At 39.0% G+C, this 21247-nt stretch overlaps 1 protein-coding gene across 7 annotated transcripts; it reads right to left on the reverse strand.

The window, feature by feature from the left end:
• Positions 1-3087: 3087 nt before the first annotated feature.
• grb14 (growth factor receptor-bound protein 14) lies at positions 3088-21246 on the reverse strand. Of its 7 annotated transcripts, none has more exons than XM_088414682.1 (15): positions 21065-21166; positions 18191-18334; positions 17218-17329; positions 11240-11396; positions 10517-10638; positions 10361-10435; positions 9052-9189; positions 6469-6579; positions 6254-6349; positions 5822-5884; positions 5149-5265; positions 4991-5057; positions 4817-4904; positions 4611-4704; positions 3088-3995 (listed from the first exon to the last, which is right to left on the reverse strand). In XM_088414682.1, exons 2-15 carry the CDS (start codon positions 18301-18303, stop codon positions 3849-3851), a joined length of 1500 nt encoding a protein of 499 aa, XP_088270808.1. In that variant the 5' UTR covers positions 18304-18334; positions 21065-21166; the 3' UTR covers positions 3088-3848. The 7 variants fall into 7 exon arrangements, with proteins under 7 accessions (XP_088270808.1, XP_088270807.1, XP_088270805.1 ...); XM_088414681.1 differs by having other exon boundaries at positions 3089-3995; positions 5149-5298; positions 21117-21246; XM_088414679.1 differs by having other exon boundaries at positions 3089-3995; positions 5149-5298.
• Between the last annotated feature and the right edge of the window lies 1 nt (position 21247).

The following is a 21247-nucleotide window of genomic DNA, read 5'->3' on the forward strand; positions in this document are numbered from 1 at the left end:
TTTTGATTGGTTTGATACAGTTTTGCATTGATATTAGTGACGCAGTCGCCCAGCGGGCATTACACAATATCACTACAAATTATTAGCATTTATTTTGCTCTGGTTAGGCTGTAAAAATGTGAAATCATTGTTAAAGGCAAATATTTACATATCTTATGCTGACACGAAAGTCTTATAATGATAAATATGTTGATTGATTGATAAAAGGCACGGCGGAACAAAAAGACGATCTGCTGTTATGCCGTTAACGTCGTGGTTTTTGTTTGTCTGACTCCCTCACACCATCCGCATGGAATATGAGCATTCATCACTCTCTGTCTCAAACACTTATTTCACAAGGCGCACTGTCTAGCCCTAATTGAGCCACTTTACATTCTAATAAGGCATCAAAATGCAAGGGATCCGCTCAGACTCGGTTCCCTTATGTATTAGCAAAACCGGGCCCTGGATTTAAAAAAAAAGGGGGGGGGGGCAAAACCAAATCCTGCATGACTCCAGAGAGTTGAATGCCTGTGATTGATTATCAAAAACCAGAAATGGCAAAGACGCATCCATTATTTGACGGGCGGAAGTGCTGTTGGCGTCATTAACAATGCCGGCTGCGTGCGTACTCATTACGCCAATTGAGAGGACTCTGGCAAAAAATATATCAGGGTCTTAAGACGGCCGCTTTATAGAGCAAGAACTGTCTGGGCAATTATCGGAGACATAATAAATCTGCCCGGCTCACGGCGTGAGAGCCCTCGCGCACCTCCTAAGTGTTTATGAGAAACATTAGGTGAAACCCTGAACGTTTAAAAGCGCGTCCGACCCGGAAAATTCAAACTGACCAAGAACACTTCCTCGATATGCAATTTAAGGAATCGGCTACAAAAAAACTAAACGATGGTGACTTAAGGATTGCGCGTCACCAATATATCCCTCAGTATTCATTCATTAAAGAGTGACAGCGGAGGACGCGGTTAAGACGCTTGCATGACCTCATCGTGACCGCGGCAATAATGTCTTTAAGCAACATGATTGTTTAGCCGATATCTATAAAGCGCCAAACGCTCGTAATTGGCAAATAAAAAGCACTTTTAGAGCACTGTATTGGCAGTAGTAGTAATAGTAGTAATAATCCGATCGATGCCGTTAAATGTGCATTTTCCTTGCAACCTGAAACCTCGGAGAATTTTGGCCCCCTTTCCTTCATCAGCGGTCCGTCGTGTTTTACAACCAGACTAAATTGTAATCGGCGGTCCGTCAGTCCATCGGTGTAAAAGGGCAACATTTGACTTTTTTTTTTCTGGTCCGTAATTCATCAGGCGCCGGTCTACATCTGTCTGCACGCGTACTCATTCTTTTTTCACTTAAAGTTAACACCATGTCTGTGGCTCTACAATCACACTGCAATTGAAACGTAACACAGTGATATAAGTGTAACACGAAAACAAAAGCGGCTAAGGAGTTTAACTCTAGGCTATAACGCACCATCATGTCTAATACAGGGGACGAGAGTGCATTTAACAATCATGTCCACTGGATGGCATTATCATGCATGAAAACAAACTATGTGAGCAAACAGAAAATTCTTTGTTGACTTGTGTTTCCCCTCAAGACAGTAGGTGGCGGTAGACACGGCTTAACACGTCATCGTCACTTCACAGGATACAAAGACAAACCATACTATTTTTGAAATTTTTTTTCTGGGTGTTTACCTAACCTACATATGTGCGGATAGAAATGACGCACTGAATAATTTGGTGGAAGGAAAAACAAAATTCAATCATTTTCCAAAATCTCAGAAAAATAAATAAATGAATGCAATGTGGATAGTTAGCAAAGTGTGTGCAAACGCCTTATATCCGATTCCCTAATTCAAGCCTCCTCAAATTTCCAGAAAATATCCACTGGCGGCTAATCACCGTCAGTTCTTCTAAAAGCCACTGGTTAAGTTGCCACCTGTGTGAGGGTGCACCAAGGCGTGTAAGTGGATTCGAAGTGCTGCCGGTTGTCCGTCAGGGCCAAGAAAAAGGAAAAAAAAAGAGAGAGCGAGAGCGAGAGGGCTTTCTTAGCTGGAAGAAACGCAGAGTCCACAGGCCGTCGGTGCTGGATGAATTCATTAAAGGAAGCGCATTCTCTCCCAGCTGCCATCTCTCCCCCTGCAGCCAGGCGCCGATCAATGGCAGGAATACATCCAAAACAACATTTAGCACAAGACCTAAGAAGCAGGGCTACATTTAAGACTTATGTGTGTGTGCACGTCTCCCCTGGATGCGAGCGCTCCCTTTCCAAAAAAAAAAGAGAAAAGAAAAGGAAAGGAAAGCTGCGATTGAAGTGGAGGAGGAGAGGCGTCGGGGCAATGCATTTATATCACAACAAAGAAAGCTTGTTTAACACGCGGGCGCTTCCAGACCAGACTTTTTTTTTTTTTTTTTTTTTTGGAGCAGGGGGGTGGGATCATTTGCGGGAGTTACTCACAGCGGTTGGAAACATCTGACTTAAGTGAAAAGATGAGTCATTACTTGCACTTGTAATAATTGTCCGCATCCGCTGAGAAAGGGAATTCTCGCGAGGCCCGCTGCAAAAACCCGATCAAATATTCTCGTCATAAGTCTTATGACGTCGGCAGTCTTCGCCAATGATAATTGCCGCAACTTTCGTCAACTTCAATCGATTAGTTGAATTGGAACGTCCAACTGGAAGAAAGCCAACAAAATGATTTTACTACCATCTAGCGGACGTAATCCGAACTGCACCCTGGATGCAGCATAAACATGAACGATGCATATAGAATATACTAAATCACATTTGGCATACTGGGTTAAAGAGGTAATATTCACATGCAATATGGAGCGACTAAATATAAATATAAGGGCGCACCATTAAATAATAAAGTATTTTCACTATAAATAAGTGAACACAGGCGCAAGCCAAGTGTGTCAGGTGAAGCTAACGATACTCTAATTCTAGTTAGGGAAAATTTATAATGCAGTTCAAGGCACCAGAGAAAGACTGAATTTATTATGTCCACTTCAAAATAAAATCGGGTTATACATGATTTATTGGATGATGATTCTTGGTCTTTTTAACTTGAGAACTTTCTGCAAACAATTTGAATTGGAAATGTGATATTTAATCAAATCACTGTGTGAAATTCATATTACAGAGGTGTATTGATCCTTTTCTATTCCTACCTACTTTCGATATTATAATTCATCTGCTGGCTTGGTATGTAGTACTTTAAAATGATGGAATTTTGAGGTTTTGTTAGTTAGCAAGTTAATTATATAAAAAATAAATATCTATGTGGGGAATGAATTTCAAGCGTTCTGATTCAATAACATGTACTTGTTAGTGTATATTTTTATACTGTTATTTTGTATTCATATTGTATTCAAAACCACAAGAATTCCCATACAATTCATCTTTAAATATAAGGAGCCATCTGTATAACATTTCACTGCATTTTAACTTGATTTGTTTGTATTTCTTTAATATCAGCTGATTGAAGGTAGCTACTTTGCACTTGTGACCACATATCAAAAGATAGATATATATTTATTACAAACATTTTTAACAGTTGAGGAGGTTCACTGAAAATACAAGCGAGGAAAAATGTAGAACATTATATATATATATATATATATAATTTTTTTCTCTCCATAGACTTTAATATAAAACGCATAGATGAATTTCTTATTATAAAATATATAATGATTTGGTATAATACAGCGGGAGGAGACAGTCCGTAAGCGGTGACTGATTCAGCCAGTGGATGACGCACCTTGCAAGCCCGTCCAGCCTTTGCAAATGTTTGCATCCGCGCACGCACTGTGGGGACCGATGTGAGGTTTTGACGCTTGTCACAGGGTGCTCCCGCTACAATGTTGTTTGAGTTTGCAGGGCAGCACGCCACGGTTGAGGTGGTGAAACTCCACCAGCTGAATCAAGTCAGAGAAGCGCGTGTGACCGTCGTCGAGGCTGTAGGATAACTCCCCCGCGTCGTCCACCTGGCGGGGAGGGGGGCGGGAGTATGAAAAGCCACAAGGAGCGTTTTGTGGTGAGTCATTTGAAAAGTCACAATAATGAAATGAAGGATGAATGGGATGGGATGCATACCGTCACATCTAAGTCAGGATTAAAACAGCTTTGGATAATATTTATGAAATAACATTTATTAAAAGAATTTAAAAAAAAAAACTGCCGTAAGATGTAGACAAACCGCCGCATGAGTGTGAGCAGTGGTTGACAACAGCTTTTGCGTGTGCGCTCACCCTACTTTTTATAAATATCTGAAAAGTGCATCCGCAGCATGATATTACATCTAATGAGAGCCGGCCTATTGCTTTGCGTCCACTCGTGTCCCTTTTGTCTCAGCAAGACAAGTTAAATGCGGCCCAACGTTTCATACGTCACCGGATAGGCCGGGATGTCCTCGAATGATCGCACTTGGATTTAGTAAGCTTGCTCCAATCAGTCAAAAGATAAAGGTGAAAATGGTGAAATAAGTATACTCCACTTCATGTGTATGCCGCTAAAGTTATCAAACACACCCAAGCGGATATTTTTTGAACCCGAGAGTTCAACGTGAACGAGCATCATAAAAGACGGTCCACGGTACTCACGGGTAGGATTTGGAAGTGTTTGACTTTTTGCATGTGGCACAGTGACAGCACGAATGTCTTGGGGTTGCTTTGACTGTCCCTCAGAAGAAATAACCTGGAAACAAAATGATTTTTCTTTCTTTTTTTTTTTTTTTCAAACAGTTCTTGTATTGGCCCGCTCGTTGTGACAGCTAGCGATAAAGTCGCTCGTCGAGAGAGCTTCTTACCCGTCGATGGGGCCCTGCTGAGCGATCAGGCGCTGAGCTTCATCCCGCGACAGCTTGCCGTGGAACCAGGGCTGAGCTGAATGGAGAGCTGAAGTGCGGGAAGCAATAACGCCGGTTGGTGCGTCAACTTTTCAACCAATCGTTTTTGTCACCCAAAAATGAAGCAAATCCAACCGATATTTAGCGAGCTCTGGGATGCGGAGGGGCTTCCATGGGCACTCAGTCGGTGGCAGCTTTTCCTCTTAAAAAAAAAAAACAAACCTTCAGACAACCACACTTTTTTTTTACATATTTGGAATGTTTTTTGTTTGTTTGTTTTTTTTTTAACTCACCCTCCACGCCAGGCCTTCCTGCACAGCCACGGAAAGAACCTCCGACGGGTTTTCGATAACCCGACTCTTCTGGCCCGAGAAGTCCATGGCCACGAGCGAGTTCTCGGAGATGCTCCGCTGAAACGACTCTTCAGGTTTCAGTTCAACGCGCTTGCGACATAGAAACAAGTACGCTGAATGTTACATCAGGGGCTTTATAGTTATTCACTTTTTCTTTTTTACCCCTGCGGCCATGGAGGGTCATGACGTTGTTTTCTATTATGATGAGCTAGTGCGATGAATGCAAAACGACAAACACACACAGAGATACATACATACACACAATACACAAATATATATATATTATATATATATATATATATATATATATATATATATATATATATATATATATATATATATATATAGAGAGAGAGAGAGAGAGAGAGAGAGAGAAAGAGAGCAGAATATGTAATTAGCTAGATAGCTAAATAGCTAGATAGAGAGAGCGAGAGGGAGAGAGCGAGAGAGATAGCAGAACATATAATTAGCTAGCTAGCTAGCTAGCTAGATAGACAGATAGATAGACAGATAGATAGATAGAGAGAGAGAGAGAGAAAACGAGCGAGCGAGAGTGGTAGCAGAATATATAGCTAGCTAGCTAGCTAGCTAGACAGATAGATCAGCAGCTTACCATTGGAGAAGCTTTTTGTTTCTGGTGTGGCTGCATGAAGTTTTGGTACAGTTGCATCCCGTACTAAAACAGAAAAGAGCATTCCTGAAAAATATGTTTGCATACCCATAAGCCATTTCTATTTTGAGTGTCTCAAAAAAATTAGGCATGCTAATTTTTTTTTTTTAAAGCTCCCATCTTATATTTACATACACGCTAATACAAAGCAGTGTAAACATTATAATGTTCAGAACGTCATGTTCATTTAGTTGAATGGTATCACTGTCTCAACACTAGGGGGCACTGTTAAAGAAATAATATCAGTAAAGTGTTGAGGAAATATACGCCAGGCAGATAAAGTGGTATCCGTCACTGAGTATTGTCCATATTCGAGTACAAATACAGACTTGTATATCCACAACATATCTGTTTTCATAATTAGTTTATAAAAACCTTGAATAATCGAACGGCTGTGATCCAACACGTCCTGGTCTGCTCATCGTCGGCACACAGCAACTTCATATCGCGGGCTGACGTGCACTTTGTGGACTGGACAGGCAATTTCACAAAAAAAGACAAAACAAAAAATCAAATAGAAATAATTCAATGATAGCAGATCATTTTGGAAACAAAGAAAGCAAATGGGCTAATATAAAGAAAATCAATACCTTGACACAGAAGCCAAAGTCAGTGGGAGCGCCGTGCGCTTTTTTGGCTGCCGACAGCGTGTAGACATTCGAGTCGGTTAAGTCAGCGATGAACTGAAGATGCCACGGTTCCTGGAATTACCATTTGACATACATTTATATCTGAAGACAAGTGCATAATCACAATATCTTATTATGGACGAAACGAGATAAAAACTCAGACAAGATGTCTCATGAGATTGAGTCCAAAATCTGTAATAAAATTAAACGATTTTCAATAAAAACTTTCCACTTTTCGCTAAATTAGAGACTGAACACACTTTCCGTACAGCTTTGCGTTGTTTACATACAGTAAGAAGTTGTAACGGGGCTCATTCTGAGAGGGAGAAAGAGTTGTCATTGTTTTTGCGACGTGCTTTTCTGGGATGGACATTAAAATAAAAGTGTTCCAAGGCATTTGGGTCTATACATTATTTGGTACTGTAAGCTTTATTTTGAAGTGTTGCCTGGCTTTCTCACCATGTTTGGTGGTGTGTTTTATTGTCCTTCAGCGCATTGGGCTGTGCATTCATTAGCGCCAAGGAGCCAAATATGCAAAAAAAAAAAAAAAAAAATCTTATTCCTATTGTTCTTTATATATACATTGCTTTTATTTATTCGTGTGCCTATGTAGCCATTTTTTAACCCTGTCATGTCAGAGTCACTTTTAACCATTTATTTATGCTTGTTTTTCAAGAACAGCAATAATGTCCCTGGGTCAATATGACCCGGAGGTGTGTAAATTATATAAAAATGTCCAAATGTTATTTTTGATTGCAAACCCACTCAAAGTAACAAAAGGGCAATATAAAATTGATACCCATGGAATAGTAAGAACATCCTGGGTCAATTTGACCCGGGGACATGTGTAATTATTCAAAAGTTTACTCTAACTTTCAAATGGGTCAGTTTGACCCACCAGTCCTCTGTAAAAAAATAACAATAAATTTTAAAGCATACTGCACTTCAGTACTAAATTGAGACAGACTCATCACTGACCAGCAGTTCCAAAGATGAATCTGTACAGGGAAACACACACACACACACACGCGCGCACACACACAAAGACTACCATTGTTCAGCTTTCATGTGACACATTCATGTGTTTCTCCTCCCTCCCTTTTAAAGTAATAGCGCAGCATTTTAGTGTTTGCGCACACACAAGAGCGATAAACTGGCACTGACAACAAAGGTCCACTGTAGCAGGTTAAAAGATTTGTAGGCATTTTTTTAATGACCTTATCATGACCCGCTGTGAAATTCTTAATGTCAATGCATTTTACGAGGCCTCTGCGGTCAAATGACTACACATAAGCAGAACCGTGCAATCAAATAACGAAGCGATGCAAAGCTTGGAACAACAACTTTGCCTGCGCGGAAATAAGCTTTGAATATTTTGGTTAAACAAAAATGGGGAAAATATAAGAAACAGTGTTTGGGATAATATCCTGCAGCTTTGCTCCATATTGAAATTGAAAATTATTCTCAAACTGAATGAGATGAAAATGTTGAGTTTTGAACGGTAAAATAACAGTGTCATTAAATGGGGAGTTTTTTTTTTTTTTTTGTGGGTACGTATTATGATGGTGGAAATGTTGAATGTTTGAATTTGGCGAGATTTGAAAATCATTCCCAAGGTGAACTGAATGATTTGAATCATTTGATTTTCAAATGACAACAATTTAAATGGATGTCTTATTGAAATGAATGATAATCAACTTTCCAAGGGATACTCTGCCTAAATGGGAATGAATGGGGACGTTTTGGGTGAAAAATGTTGATTTTTGGAAAAACCGGGACTATTTGGAATGAGAAAAGTAATAGCCTCCATGGCGTGAATTTTTGGAATATGCTGAAATTCGAATGATTCAAATCAAACGAATTATGCGGAAGGAGATGCATGTCAAAAAAGTGCGGAATATAAAAAATAGGAATAGCACGAGGCCTTCACAAAATAATGAAACGTACACAAATTATATCATTTAAACCCCATGTATGTAACTGCATATTTTTATTTTCGAGCTAAAAATCGCAGCTTTGCGATCTTGGACTTATTTTCCGTGTTACCACAACCATAAAAAAAAAAAAAAAAGCCTGTCAAGAAGTCATCAGCGGCATTCCGTCTATTCTTAATGCCTTTAGGCTGCTGCAAGGCAAATCAAGTTCAGCCCGTTCCTCTACTCCCTTGAAACATGACCGAGATAGAACACCAGATGAACTGCTGACCTTTTGTGTCGACAAACTAGAACAACTAGAACAAATCCACCCAGATAAAAGGAAGATTTTCTTTTTCTATTCCTGTCCCAATGTTTGGTCTATGAGCAGCCGCTAATGTGAAATCTCTTCCCTACAAGCGCTTGAGTAAAAATGATGCTCGGTTGTGAGGGGCTTTCATTAAAAAAAAAAAAAAATACTACGTTATGCTGGGAAGCATTTCGCTGTTCATCGGCGCAACGGGAATGAACCAAAATATTAGAAACAGCTCCAGGGATAATGCTTCCACCGCAACCGCTGCAATGAACATAATGAAGACAACGTTATCTCCGTTCACTTTGGCTCACTGACCTTAGAAGTTCCTTTACTGGAGACATAAAAGCCTGACCTCCGCAAGATAAAGTACAACTTCTTCCAGGACTTTTTGCTGGGCTCCTTGGCGTGGAGATGTCCGTGAATCTCTGGGCAGGTGCTGGAGCTGAGAAAGATCTGTCGGTGTGGAAATAAATATATTTGGTCATGAATGAAGTAGGGCTAAAACACAGAGTTGACAAAAGTCGCCTGAACTGCTCTCAGGCTCTGTTATAGCTGCATCGAGCATAAATTACCGCACTATAAGGCACATTGAATTATAAGGTGGACCTCCAATGGATGTCCTATTTTAAAACCGTTTCATTTATAGGGCATACCACAATATAAGGCACATAGAATAGAAGCTACAGTAGTGGCTGGGGTTGTGCTATGCATCCACTAGATGGAGCTGCGCTAAAGACAATGACAACAAAACAATCAGAATATTCAGCCAAACTTTTCAATCAGACATTAAGAAGAAAGATGATTTGTGGAACGTACTATCTGAACAATGGGGAAAAATATCTTGATTACATTAAGACTGTTTGGATGGGTGCCAAGATGAATATAATTATGATTCAATTAAATATTAAACATACATTTTCTCATCAAATTGCAAAGAAGAACGTTACAATAGATTGTTTATTTTATTCTATAAAATTGCGCTTTCTTTTTAAAAAATGTGGGTTTTGATCCTTAAAATTGCTGCAGAATTGGAGCATATATAGCATATCAAATTTCAAATAGGGTAAAAAAAAATCATTTATAACAAATGCAGAGGTAAAAATTGAGGAATTTACATTGCGATCAAGTTATTCAAACCTTAAAAATGAAAACTTGCGGTTTATGCGCTGTATAGGTGTACTGAAATATAAAGCGCACTATCATCTTTTGAGAAAATTCAAGGCTTTTATGTGCGACTTATAGTGTGGAAAATACACCAACAGGAATTTGTCTCTTTATGAGGAGGTGTCCACTAAAGTAGTTGCGTCCAACACAAAATTTCCCAAGTATTTGCCTCATCACCAGAAAGCTGTTTTGTTTCAGTGTACCAAATGAACTTGAAAATATAAACGACGCGACCGGTTTAACCGGTTATGCGGTGTTTATCTGAATACTTGATATTCAATTCAGATTTTCTGTCGGATATCCGAATACCAAAAGTATGACAGCTACGGCGGTAAAATGAAAAGCGAAACACAATTTGAAGCCGGCGCGACTTCATTTGACAGCAATAAAATGGACAAAAACAAGCCAAAGGGCAGCGAATTAATAAAAATCATACAAACGATAGAATAAGAGCCAATACCTCCACAAGTTGAGAGTAATCCACCCCGCCGTTGTTTTCACTGGATATGGACACCATGTGGTCAGGGAAGAAGTCCTGCAAGAATTTGAAGAATTGATGCCTTAATATCTGAGACGCAGCATGGTTAAAATGGCATGTGGAAAATGTCAATCTCACCAAGGGTTTGCGGAAAAATTCATACTTTGCAAAATTCTTCCTGAAATTAAGCCGGTTGTCTTCCTCCATTCCCCAACTGGAGATCACGTCCATGACAGACTCATGGTCCTCAATGGTTCTTTCTAGTCGGGAAATGATGGATAAAATATATGTATTGTCAGATGAATACAAGCAAAATCTACATATGTTCAAGTCAAATAACTGAAAAGCTTTGCCGAGACTTCCAACTAATAATTGTGGTGGATGAATAGCTTTTTTTTTTTTTAATAGGCTTTGTGTAATTTCCATAGAAAGCCCTCACCCTTGAGTCAAGTAACTCTGCATGAGTAATTATTTTATGATTCATCTATTCAAAACATTTAAGAGTTGCTTTTTTTTTTAATGTTCACACATGCATGTTGTAAGCAACTATGGTGTCTAACATCACATTAACGTGGGGTCCTATTATACCCCGCTCACATATTTTATTAATGAATGTATCCTTCTTTTGTAAAATAGCTTTGAATATGTGACGGGGTTTCATTCAAATGTATTCAATTGAACTGCAGCGGCCTAAAAAACAAAACAAAAATTTGAATAGCATTCATTAGTTCAATGGATAAAGCCAACATTTACTTTTTGTCGCAAAAAACAAACGTCCCTGACAATGACTTGGCGCTAGGCTGGGTGAAGATCCGGAGCCACTTTCAAGCAAGGTCCAGATGATGTAATTTGAAGCCGTACCAATTCCCAGATGGGAGAGATGCTCGTAAAGAGTCAAGCTGTGTTCGTCGATGCAGTGGCTCTTCAAGGCGAACAGCTGACATATGTCGCGGGCGACGATGTCACTTGGGACCTCCAGCGCCCTGCTGGTGTTATCTTCATTATAAATCTTAATTACCTGCAAAAACAAATATTATTTGAAGGAACTCTTCTTGACACAGTTCTTGTAATGAATGAATGAAGGGTTTGTACACACTTAAAACTGCTTGGTCAAAGAAAAAAAAAAAGTATATATATATATATATATATATATATATATATATATATATATATATATATATATATATATAATTAAATTAAATATGTAATATTTTTTTTGTTTTATTTAAAATTTATTTATATATATATATATATATATATATATATATATATATATATATATATATATATATATATATATAAAACTTAAATAAAACAAAAAAACAAACAAACATGCAAAAATCCTTTAAAAATAATGATTGAATTCCTTTAGGAAAATATAAGTTTTATAAATATAGATTTTATGTTCAGTTGGTAATTCAATTTCATTATTTTCAAAACAAAAATTCCAAATTCTATTGCAATATTGTCTGTCTACTTGTGTTGCACCACTACTTGAGCTAAAATGATAAAACCTTTAAAGATAAAATGGAAAGTTTACGATGGCCACAGCATGACCCAAGAAGTGATTATTTGAACAATTTCCTAATGCTATATTCCAAATCTAATCAACTTGCTGCATTGCTGTGAGACTCTTGAGGCTCCGCGCACTAAAAACCTCCTGAAGTTATGCAAACAGCTTTGTAGTCGGACTGAGGGACAGCAGACATGATTAGCACTACAAATTAAAAGAAAAAAAAAAAGAGGCAAGGACAAGTAGTGGTAGACGCACGTGAAAGTGAAGTTTAACAAATATTTTTGATGGAAAGACACTTGAGGCGAGGCAAAAAGTTGCAAAATGAAAACTCGCCACGGATATCCTCCAGTGGTGGCCTTGGCGTTAATAGGCAGCTAATTAGTAGTTCCAGTGGATGGGCCACTTGAACCACCGCTCCTCCCGTAGACGCCCCCCCCCCCCCCCCCCCCCCCCATAGGAGGCATGGCATTTGTAAAGCTGGCATTGTGCTGGAATGGATTTTAAAGAGAAAATTGACAATTCCAGAACAAAAGTAGTCTCGCTTGAGGCGAAAGAGCTTTTCAAGTAGATTTTTCTTCACGCTCGACCGACACAACTGAGTAATGTCCAGAAGAAAATATTTCAAAAGAACAAAATGGAGAGCTTCCATCACTGTACCTGCATTCATTATTTGATTTTTGACGGATTAAGTGTCTTTTGAGGGTCCTTACACGTTAATGACATATTTCAAACACAAAATATAGTAATACTCAAAGTAATAACAATAATAACTCAAATAATAACTCTAAACGCTCAATAGCATAACTCGATGTCGATATGAGCAACCTTGTTCAACTGTAAACTCACAAAAGAAAGAGGTAAAGCTTACTTATTCCCCATCTACCCATCCCAATCTCAATATTGATCCATATATAAGGCGCGCCTGATTATAAGGCGCACCATCAGCTTTTTAAAAGAATTTAGGTGCGCCTTATAGTGCGGGAAATTGGGTTGAATTTAAGGTTGGACAAGGTCGTCATTACAGCAATAGGAAAAAATATAGACATGGATTTTGAGCAAATTTAGTTACTTTCACCGACAATTGTGTTCATTTTTTTTTTTATGCGTCCGATTGGATTTCAGCTTCTTTACAATATGAAGGCTTATAGTTGCGTATTTTGGGCAGATTTTGTTATCTTTACCCCAAACTGATTCGAAAAAGCTTTATGTTTACGTGTGACATGAGAAAGCCCTTGTTTGATTTAAAAAAAACAAAAAAAAACTCTTTTTGCCGGGTCAAATCCCCAACCCAATGTGTTGGCCATTTGGCTCATTTGATTAATTTGGACTCGAACGGATTTAAAAAATACAATGGGAATTTTTGAAACGGCAAGAGTACGGACCGGATGAAGAGAGCGAGCGCGGCAAGCAAAGCGTAAATCTCCACATTGCCAGCGCGCACGGCTGAATGGTCTTGTTGACCTTATCTCAAGGATGGGACAGTGTGAGCCACTTGGCCAATTAGACTCGTCTGCTTTAACCTTGAACCGCACCCCCACAGCTGCAGCTCTATCTGAGCGATGGCGAGGAGGTGGCCTCCAGCTTTGTCTAGCCGCACAAGCAACTGGCGCTGAGTCGCCGCAAAGACGCCGGGAAAGCAAATAACCTTTTGCTTAACTGCCCCTTTTCACTTTAATGCCTCCTTTTTTTTTTTATTGGCGCCATCAGTCAACCGCCGCTAAGTCACACACCTGACATTCAAGTGAATTACACAGGAACATGCATACAGTGGCTGTGCTGGGAAGCGGGTACAATTCATTGCACGCCACCCACACACACAAGAAAATAAACACGTGTTCTAATGTGAATTTGATGAGTAAAAGACTGCTATAATATTGGGCCTTAAACAGGAAAATAAAGAATTGAAGAGTTTTAATACTGCAATTCAAATGATGGTGCTGCTCCTTCTGATAGGCCAAGAGCAAGCTACACTTTTACAAGCAAACATAACCAGTCTTAGTGACTCAATAAGGCAACAATATTACTTTTCCAATGGATATGATTGCGCATATTGTGAGATGCCCTCTAAATGTGTTGCGCCACCATTTGCGGTAAAATAATAAACTTTTACGATTGTCACAGCGTGAGCCAAGAAATGATTATTTCAATATTTTCCTAATCTACAATCGTTCAAGATCCAAACAAATAGACACTTTTGCGGGAGTTATATTATTAGTACACTGATAGATTTTTATGATTTTTTTTTTACATTACTACAGTGGATTAAAAATAGTCACAAGGAAATACAAGTGAAACTGTAATCGGAATCCCCAAAATATGATGATTAGAATCACCAAGGGATGAATTTTTTGTGACTAATTCATTGCAGGAATTGTCATAATTCATCACAAAAACTGCATGATGCTGTCAGGCAATTGAAGACTTTTGAATCATTAAAAGCAACATTTTTCATAATTACTCTCAAAGTAATCACATTTTAACTATTATTTTCTACAAAGCTTAGAGAACCAAGATTTAGTAAAACCTTAGAATTAACATCTAATAATCAAAAACGTTCATTTCTACCGTTGTAATAGATTTTTGATTCAATTATTTTTCCAGCTTTTCCTTTGCCAAAGATTTACACCTGACACGGCTTTGGAACTTGGTTTTGCAAAGAGTGCAGAATTTTATTATGAACCGTCCAGCATTTTTTTATTTATTTTATTTTTTAAAGTAAAACTATGTAAGCATTGATCTTTCTCTGTCATTGCGCCAGTTTGGCTCAAATTTAGAGGCAGAGTTCAACCGCCGCAAAAAGTTAATAGTTAACTGGGTTACAGTATTTTTTTCTTTTGCGCCGCTCTAAAAAGTTATTGCCCTAATTATGATATAACAAGGGAACTTTCAAACTTTCCTTTTATTTCCAACAACGTCATTTAAGAACACGCAAGGTTTACAACAAAATCAAATTGAATTGAAACCAATTCATGACGTCCTGATCTGATCACGAGTCGGATTTTTGTGGAGCTCTAGATTACTTGTTTGAAAAAAAAAAAGAAGCTTCCTACCCGCTTTTGCAGACAAAGAGGTGTGATGGCAGGCAAGGTTACTCTTCTTGCTCGGAAGTTCATGCTGCACACTTCAAGGACAATCCGACAAAACATCCAAACATAGTCACTATTTTAGATGTTATTTATTCCCGAATAAGTGCAGGGTAAGCTTTTCAAATCATATATGCCGACTCACAGTAAGTGTCCCCGCATTAAAACGGCAGCGAGATCTGTTGCGATATAAGTGTGAGAAACAAGTCATGTTTCCTCCCCAAAACGCAAACTCCTCCTTTGCCCTTGGAAAGCAGAAGCTTCCCAGTCCCCCCCCCCCATTTTTTTTTTTTTTTAAAGCCTGCAGCAAACATGTTTTTATTTTCATTTTATTTTAACATACAAGGCCGCAGAGTGCAAGTGAAATTTGAGGATCGTGCACTGGAGTCACGAGCTTGCAAAACGGATGGTAACTATCTCATCGGCGGCCTTTTCATTAGGTACGCAAAAGCTCCAAAAGATGAGAACGTCTCAAAGCTACAAAAAAATTAGATCATATCAGAGCAAGCCGACCGTATCCATGATAAGTAAAAATACACACGGCTAAACTCTCAACGACCTTTTTCCGGCCCTTTATTAAATCGTCCGGACATAAAAAAAAAATAAAATACACTAACTCACAACATAACTTGTAATGTTTTGACAAGTTTGTCCAAAGCAAAAAGATAACGGCGCAAAGTTTCGCAGACAAAACGGAGTTTGTTTTAGCTGTGATAAAATGTCGAGGGAGGATAAAGAATATATGCCTGTGAGTTGTGTTATGTGCTCTGTTTGATTGTTGTTTTTTAATGCAGGAATTCAAAAGGTGCTTCCGGTATATCGATCCATATATAAGGCGCAGCACCAGCTTTTTAAAAAAAATTAAGGCTTTTAGGTGTGGAAAATACCGTTGTGTATTTTCTACATTTTTCGTACGCTTTTCCTTTGGAATCATACAGTACATTCAAGACATGTAAAAGCTTGAGATGGGTCAAATAATTGTCCAATAAGTGGAAACCTTTTTCATTTTCATGGCACTTTTTATCACACAACCGTCCCCGAACGGCACGCAAATATAGCACATGCCATATATTTAACCGTGGAGCGGCAAACACGGACATTGGCCGCCCAATCGCGGTCCAGCTTGACTGGTAAGCAGCAGCAGAAGAAGGAAGTAAAAGAAGCAGGCTTCCCATAACAGAGTTGACTTTATCTCCCAACACAGTAGCGGGACTGGCGAGACTCCAGACAGTCAGACGCTGCCACTTATCACCCAGCGAAAATGAATTGGAATTAATGGAGTCCAGTTGATAACAACGTCTCCGCTACTCTCATAACAGAGGCGGCTCCAGACGTTTTTGTCCTTGACCGGCCTTGATCCAATCGCGATCCCCGAGCGGGGTCAATTAGCAAAAGCGTAAATGGATAAAGGGATGTAAAGCAACAAAATTGCCACTTGACATGTTGTACGCATTTAATTCAAGCGTACGAAAAACCTTCCGCCGCTAGTCTGAGATGTTTGCAGTCACATGGATTGCACTTTACTATGAATAGTCTTCTAAAAATAGTTCAACTACAATTGAAGCTGGCAGTTAGAAAGTACTGCGGAATGGGATGTTTATGCACTACGGAGGTGTCCACATTTTTTCCTCCCAGAGACATTCAAAAGACTCAGTTCGTCCGTGACATCATAAGTCACTCAATAACAATGCGCATCTGTAGAAAACACACCAAAGCACCTCGCCTAAAATCTCACCTACTCTCTCAAATGCCTTCATGTACTTCAGGGGTAACACTCACATTCATGCACACATGCAACTTAGAAATCCTGCACAGTGCAGGAAAGCTGTTAAATAAATCATATTTAACACTACATGATATTTTGCACTACCATCCTCATATGAATACAGTTTCCTCCATTTACTTCATAAAATGTTCAGAATGTGAATCTATTCATTTATTAGTGCTTCATTATTACTGACCATAATGTAAATGACCATAATGTACCAAAATGAACAGTGACGCACTCAGGTGGAGGTAATTATGAGTGTAACTGCCCCCTCTAGTGGTGAATTTAGGAAATGACAGTATCTTTGCGCCGCCAACATAAAGGTCCATTTCAAAGCCGCTTTTGGATTTGGATTTGATGAGAATTCGCTCAAAATCATTGTGAAAATGAGATTTTTTCAAACATGAAAATTCCACCAAAGAAAACGCAAAAATATTTCCCATTAGTATCGCACATTGGTGAGAGAGTTTACCTGAGTTGCACCCGTCTTGGTCCAAGGTAAAATTGGGTCAGGGGCGGAAAGAGACAAAGCGGGAACGGGCCGATCGTGACCAGGTGATACTTCTCGGCTTCCTCTTTGTAACCTGGTGAACGGAACCGACGGATGCGGTCACATATTTCATGAAACGTGAAAAATGGATGTGATAAAGCCACACATTTATAGCATTATTTTTGTAATCTGATTACTCATTTCTTTTGTTTGGTACAATTTTGTGAGGTTGTCATTGAAAGAGAAAGTTTTATGGACATTAAAAACCAATTGAATGCAGGCATATATATATATATATATGTCTTCTGTAATATTAATATTTTTGCTTGTTTGTTAAAGCATGCATGAAAAAGTTGTTTTAATGTTATTGAGTAAATGGAAAAAAAAAATGGTTCTACTTTTTTTACCTCATCTATGAATAAACTTTGTTTGTATACTGTGGCCCGGGGGCCATTTGGGAGCCCGCCATCCATTCTAAGCGGCCCGCGACGTACCTTAAAATGACGAAGAAATGATTTTTGCATATTACCGAGCTTGTCTAAATATGCTAAGAAAACACGTAAACTCAAAACAACACTTATTTATTTGAGACTTGGGTGATATAGGGCTATACAAATCAAATTTGATTGATTTGATGAAACTTCTCTTTCTGTAAGTTGCCTTCAGAGGAAAAAGTTTGGGGAAACAAAATAAACAAAGTACCTCAGAACAGTCTTTAATTTTCCTTTTTTTTCTTCTCAATACAATAAACTCTTCTTTTGACTTCGCTCTGCAAACAGCGCGGTTACTGAGTAACTCTTCATCTCCCGCAAACCAACAGCTTTGATTCTGACGTTACACGTTGAAATAACTCTTCAACGCCTAATGCATTATAGTTGTTTGTTTTTTGCAAAGGTGACACATCGAAACAAAAAAAAAAAACAAACCAAGCCAACATGACGCCGTGATGTCATACCTGTTGCATTCGCAGGGTGTTGTGGTGACATCCGGCGTCAGTAGATGTTCTCCACCGTTACTCTCCGCTTCGGCTCCAAGGCTTCCAGATAAGTCATCCGCCGTGTTATTCATATCACCGCTCTTAAATCCAAAGCGTCATCATCTATAGTAGGGGGGAGGGGGGAGGAGGGGGGCGGGGTCAGGCGGGAGGGTCTGACGAGAGCCGCAGCTGGGAAGCGGAGTGACTGAGCGTTGTGTAGTGCGGGTACCGCTTCACTGGCGCATACTGTATACGTGAGTCATGCGGCGAGCCCACCCCTCCCGCCAAACGGGATCCAACCGTCGCGATACAGATATACAAATATAAAATTTAAGTCAAATGAATATATTCCATGCAACACGACGAGTCGAAATATGGCATTCTGATTAACGCATTCAATCCAAAATAGGTACGTTTTCTAAAAGTCCTGGTATTCAGTCCCAGGGGTTATTTGCTTTTTGTTTTGTTTTTTTTCCCTTAAAGTGTTTGGCTAAAGGAGTGTCTAAGAACGGCAGCACTAAAGTAATAATAGTAAGATAATCAACTACTTAAATCATTTTAGTGAAGTCTGTCACTTGATTCTATACTTTTTTGGTGCTACAATGTTATTTTTACATCATGTTGGTGTTATACTTACTATCTGGAATGTCTGTATGTTTTTGTTGTTTTTCATTGTTATATTGACGACGGAATTGTCGAAGCATTGTCAAGGGAAATTATACCTTTTTTAACTTTAAATAAAACACTATATTTGTTCATCAGTCATGCATGAAAAAGTCATTTTTTTCCATTGTTTTCTTTAACAAAAAACAAAACAAAAAACAACAGCATTAATGCAACTAATACCTGGATAGGTGACTGAGTGGGAGTAAAAACAACAGACAAAAAAATGGTTACACAAGTGTGCACGCCTTCTAAATGGGATGCGGCCGTCCTCAGAAAGAAGCATTCAGCATACTTCAGCTGGAAATTAATTGTAGTCAAAGGAGGTGGGAATTAGAAACAGTGAATTGTTACAATGTTAAAACAAAACCAGCTTTCTGCTAGACAGCAAAAAAAAAACATCAGAAAAGCATACGATAAGATCCAAACTTAATTTGGGGTCCCTATAAGACATTTTAAAAGTGGGCAGATGTGTGCTTAACATGAAATTGCTCCTCAGTTATTAGTTGGAGTGTGTGCACACTTGTGCAACTACATGAATTCATTGAGTTTTGTTGTAGAGGTTATGGGTCATATTAATGGTGGAAGATCCCTCAAATGATTTACCACAGGCATTTGAACAGGGGTGTGTAGATTTTTTTTTTTTTTTTTTTAAAGTGACAGAAACTCTCAGTATGATGCAAGCTGCTGTACTGTCCACCTTTCTGTACCGGACTTTGCACATGGTTCGAGTGATGAGGTACTGCAATAGAAAAATAAGCAGCTCTGCGGGCTGCGTGCTGCGGGGGGCGGGACCTCTGCGGCATTAGGACATGGTTCCGAAAGCTAATGTTTAACAGGACGGGCCAGCAGCTGCAAGCGACGTTACTCGTTACTCGCGTGGAGGGAAAACGCTAACGGAAAATTAATTTTGATATGAAATGGTATATTGGAAGAAGTGGGTGTTTCTTTAAAATGATCTCTCATTGATTTATGGGAGGAAAATGTGTGTATCAAAAGTACTACTTGTGTTGGTATTTAGGCTCGGTATCAGTGTTTACTTAAGAGTTAAGAGAGTACTCATACTGGTATCGTCAGAAAAAAAGATGGTGTCGTATATCTCCAATTTGTACATTGTTATATGTATTATTTTAAAATAGCTTATATTTTCCTCTAATGATATTCGTATCATATTTGATCAAAAATCAAATAAACAATGTTATTAAGTGGTCTTCTTATTCACATATTCAGATTGAAGTGTGGCAGACAAAATATATTTGCCGGATCCTCGTGACAGAAAAATCTAATGGAAGAAGGGCTGATGGCCCAGTGGGAATTTGCTAAAACATGCAGATGACTCAATCCGGGGTCGACCTCCAAGTTCAACTCCGAAAACACATTTTTCTCCATCCATCCATTTTCTGGAGCTGCAGGCTTGCTGGTGCCTATCTCAGATGAATTCGGGCAGTAGGCGGGGGGCACCCTGAACCGGTTGCTCGCCACACAGAGACCAACAACCTTTCACGAACCCGATAACGCCTATTTTTTTTCTTTATATACATATGCATACACATAGTGTATTTACTCACAAATGTATAAGCACGTATGCATTATTATATTCAATGCATTCATACAAACACATACATTTTTAAACAACACAATTATAAAACACATAAACATATATGTATATACACACACACACAAACCTACATATATTACACACGCAAATATGCGCACATATACAAATTATGTGTTTTGTGTGTACTGTACACATATGTACATATGTATATAGATAAACAGAGTATTCTCAATTTCATTCATCCAATCTTTCCCATTCATCTAAAATGTCAGCCTACATCGCCCTCTGGTGTGGACCAAAACTGACGTCAAACTTCCCTCGGGCTCACATCGCTCATTTCACAGGCTGACCCGTTTTCCGAGATCACTGACATGGCATGAGAGAAGGCAAAAATGTTGAATTTTTGCTTTTTCAAAATAAAATTGAATGTTTTCTTTTTAATATTATTCTGTATGCTTCCATTGAGGAAAATGGTTAAGAATTTGAGGTTCAACAAAATCTATTCTTGTATATCTACAACAATAGCACACTTACTCAGTTAAAGCACAACACTGCAGTCGGATTTTCATTTCTGGTCCAGTCGCACATCCACATCCCTTCCCCCCCATCTCTCAAGACTAAAGGTTAGGTACCTTGTTCCTTTTTAAGCGGCGTTTCCCGCGCGAGTCGGAGCGTTCATATCACCTCTTTGGCGGCGGCCAGCGAGAGAGCGGTCGGTTGCCGTCGATGCGCCGCGAAATGTGTCACACGCCTTGCTGAGTGTACACTGGATTGTTTGCAGTGTCCGATTTCAGCCATTGGTGCAGGAAAAACCT

The sequence above is a fragment of the Hippichthys cyanospilos genome, chromosome 5, assembly GCF_059441005.1.
Source record: "Hippichthys cyanospilos isolate Australia breed blue-spotted pipefish chromosome 5, RoL_Hcya_1.0, whole genome shotgun sequence".
Taxonomy (NCBI): domain Eukaryota; kingdom Metazoa; phylum Chordata; class Actinopteri; order Syngnathiformes; family Syngnathidae; genus Hippichthys; species Hippichthys cyanospilos.

Excerpts from the sequence above, each read along its gene's own strand:
- grb14 (XM_088414681.1), bottom strand. The coding sequence starts at position 18,303 with ATGAATAACACGGCGGATGACTTATCTGGAAGCCTTGGAGCCGAAGCG. Across the intron at positions 5,299-5,821 it reads AACAAAAAGCTTCTCCAATG|CGCGTTGAACTGAAACCTGA; the intron begins GTAAGCTGCTGA and ends CTATGTCGCAAG. Across the intron at positions 4,705-4,816 it reads CAGCAGGGCCCCATCGACGG|GTTATTTCTTCTGAGGGACA; the intron begins GTAAGAAGCTCT and ends TTTTGTTTCCAG.